The sequence below is a fragment of the Carya illinoinensis genome, chromosome 6 (assembly GCF_018687715.1).
Source record: "Carya illinoinensis cultivar Pawnee chromosome 6, C.illinoinensisPawnee_v1, whole genome shotgun sequence".
NCBI classification, from domain to species: domain Eukaryota; kingdom Viridiplantae; phylum Streptophyta; class Magnoliopsida; order Fagales; family Juglandaceae; genus Carya; species Carya illinoinensis.
In genome coordinates, this window is record NC_056757.1 from 34072599 (window position 1) to 34074850 (window position 2252).

At 39.3% G+C, this 2252-nt stretch overlaps 1 protein-coding gene across 1 annotated transcript; it reads right to left on the reverse strand.

The window, feature by feature from the left end:
- Window positions 1-505: 505 nt before the first annotated feature.
- On the reverse strand, window positions 506-1913 carry LOC122312884 (endochitinase-like). The gene is made up of 3 exons (XM_043127554.1): window positions 1436-1913; window positions 1135-1285; window positions 506-997 (listed from the first exon to the last, which is right to left on the reverse strand). The coding sequence occupies exons 1-3, from the start codon at window positions 1869-1871 to the stop codon at window positions 628-630; spliced, it is 957 nt and encodes a 318-aa protein (XP_042983488.1). The 5' UTR covers window positions 1872-1913; the 3' UTR covers window positions 506-627.
- Window positions 1914-2252: the final 339 nt, after the last annotated feature.

Below are 2252 nucleotides of genomic sequence, written 5' to 3' on the forward strand. Positions count from 1 at the left end.
TTTTGTGAAAATTATAATAATTAAATGAGACGAGATGATATGTTTGTAAAAATAGACTAAGCCTAATTAATTAGGACATGATCCGAATTTATCTATTTTGGTCCGCAAATTTACCCATTGGAGTTTGGATATACCCATAATTATTCAAGGACGAGGACGATAATAAGTTATAACATTCAATGATATTATACCTCCCTTATTCAAGCAGGGGAAGATCAAATGATATATAGAGTCAAAAGAAAGAGACAGGGAGATGGACACAATAGATGAACTTTTTTTTGGTTGTTGGCCAGCGGTGTTTGTAAGTGTTAAACTCTAGTTGCAAATTAAGGACCAGTGAAGATTTAGAGATAAGATGAGATGGTTTTATATGGAAGATAAAATTTAAATAAAATATTATTAAAATATTATTTTTTAAGATTTAAAAAAATTAAATTAATTATTATATTTTATGTAAAAATTTAAAAAAATTATAATAATCAGATGAGATGAAAAGTTTTTTAAATAATTCAAACGGGGTGTAGCCCTTTCTTTATTCATATCTATAATTGAGCCTAGAGAAATTTATAGTCTCCAATTACAGGTGATTTTTTGCTAAAAAGTGCAGTATATGGGTATGAATCGATCCTAGGCAAAAGGCCTTTGGTTATAGCAATCCAAGTTGTCCCCGTAGCTCACTCCGAATATGTCACAGTATCTTTTATAGAACCCAATCCTGTCAGCCACACGAGCATCGGTACCACGCCCACATTCGAGCCCGCCATTGATTATGTTGGTGATGACACCGTAACCTGGAACTCGACCAGCTGACCTGTCTGCGGCAGACGGTGTCCATTTCCCAATGATAACATCGTGGCTGGATGGTTTGTTTCCCTGTGCGGTCATCCAAAACCATACGGCTGTCTTGAACGATATGGTCGGGTCTGTGGCTACCAAATCCGGATTATTTAAGAGATTAGATCCAATGGCGTTACCTGCTGGTCCATAATTGTAGTTGCTGAAAAATTCAATGAAAAATCCAAATCAGGATCAAATTAAGTCTTTGATTCACGAACCATGGCTAGAAACAAAGAGTGGACAACAATATTAGTCCTTGAATATCGATATTCCTTACTTAAATTCAGAGAGACTTACTGGGTGAGTTGAATGGGTCCCCGGCCATAGTATTGTTTGCCCGGAGCGCATGGCCAAGCTGCACTGGGCGTACAATAGTCTGCCCTGTTGATCTCTGTAATAAAGCAATATCCCCATGCATATGGTCCATCTGGTGCACTTGGCCACCCTCCTACGTACGTACACGTACAAAAGTATTATATATCTTTTTTTTTTTTTTTTTTTTTTTTTTTTTTTTTTTTTTATGAACAGCAATATTGATCTATTTTCCAAACACTTGAACGTACAGATCAGTTCTGTGCTCAAAGCTAACCAAACCAACCTGTGGTCTCGTGAGAGGTTTGAGCCAAGAAAGCAGCAATCTCCCTTTTACGGGTGTTAACATCACCAGTTGTGCCAAAGCCATTGAAAGATCGTGCAGCAGCGATGAAAGCATTGTAAGTGTAGAACCCGTTACTTTTGCATCTCCCGTCGTTCCTATATTTGAGCAGTTGGTCAAAAAGAGATGAGCTTATGATTCTGCTAACATCGCCACCGGGGGTTGGATTTGGGGTAGGGTTTCCACCAGAACATTGGCTCTGGCAGCCAGTTCCACAATACTCAGTTGTGCTGCCACAATACCCATATTGGCTGCAACATAGCCTATTCGAACACACAGCACCCCCGGCCTGTCTCCCACATTGTTGTGCCGAGGCTTCGAGCAAGAAAGCGAAAAGGAGAATCAAAGAACAAAGCTTCATTTTCAGTTTTAATCCCATATATGGGGCGATATGCAGGGTTTGTGGAAGAGAATGGTGAGTATTTGTGTATTATATAGGGCCATTTAATGGTTTTTTTCCTCGACTATTGTGGTCAAGATGGGTTAGCTGAGCCTGACTTCGTCACCATCAATAGCCATGTACGGGTTTATCCTCCGTTTTGTGGTGGGAAATATATGGGGTCAATAAATGTTGAGACGACTTTCAGTCTTGACTCTTACCTTAGCTTGCGTGCATTTGGGGCTGAACTAATTTTTTTTCATACACTGCGGATTCCATTTTGTTGCGGAAGAAATGGAGAAATTACCATTTTCAGGACCATTTGCTCGTGTGTGGGCTTGGTTCTTTCAGGAAGTCCATAACAATTAGCCAGTTGTTATC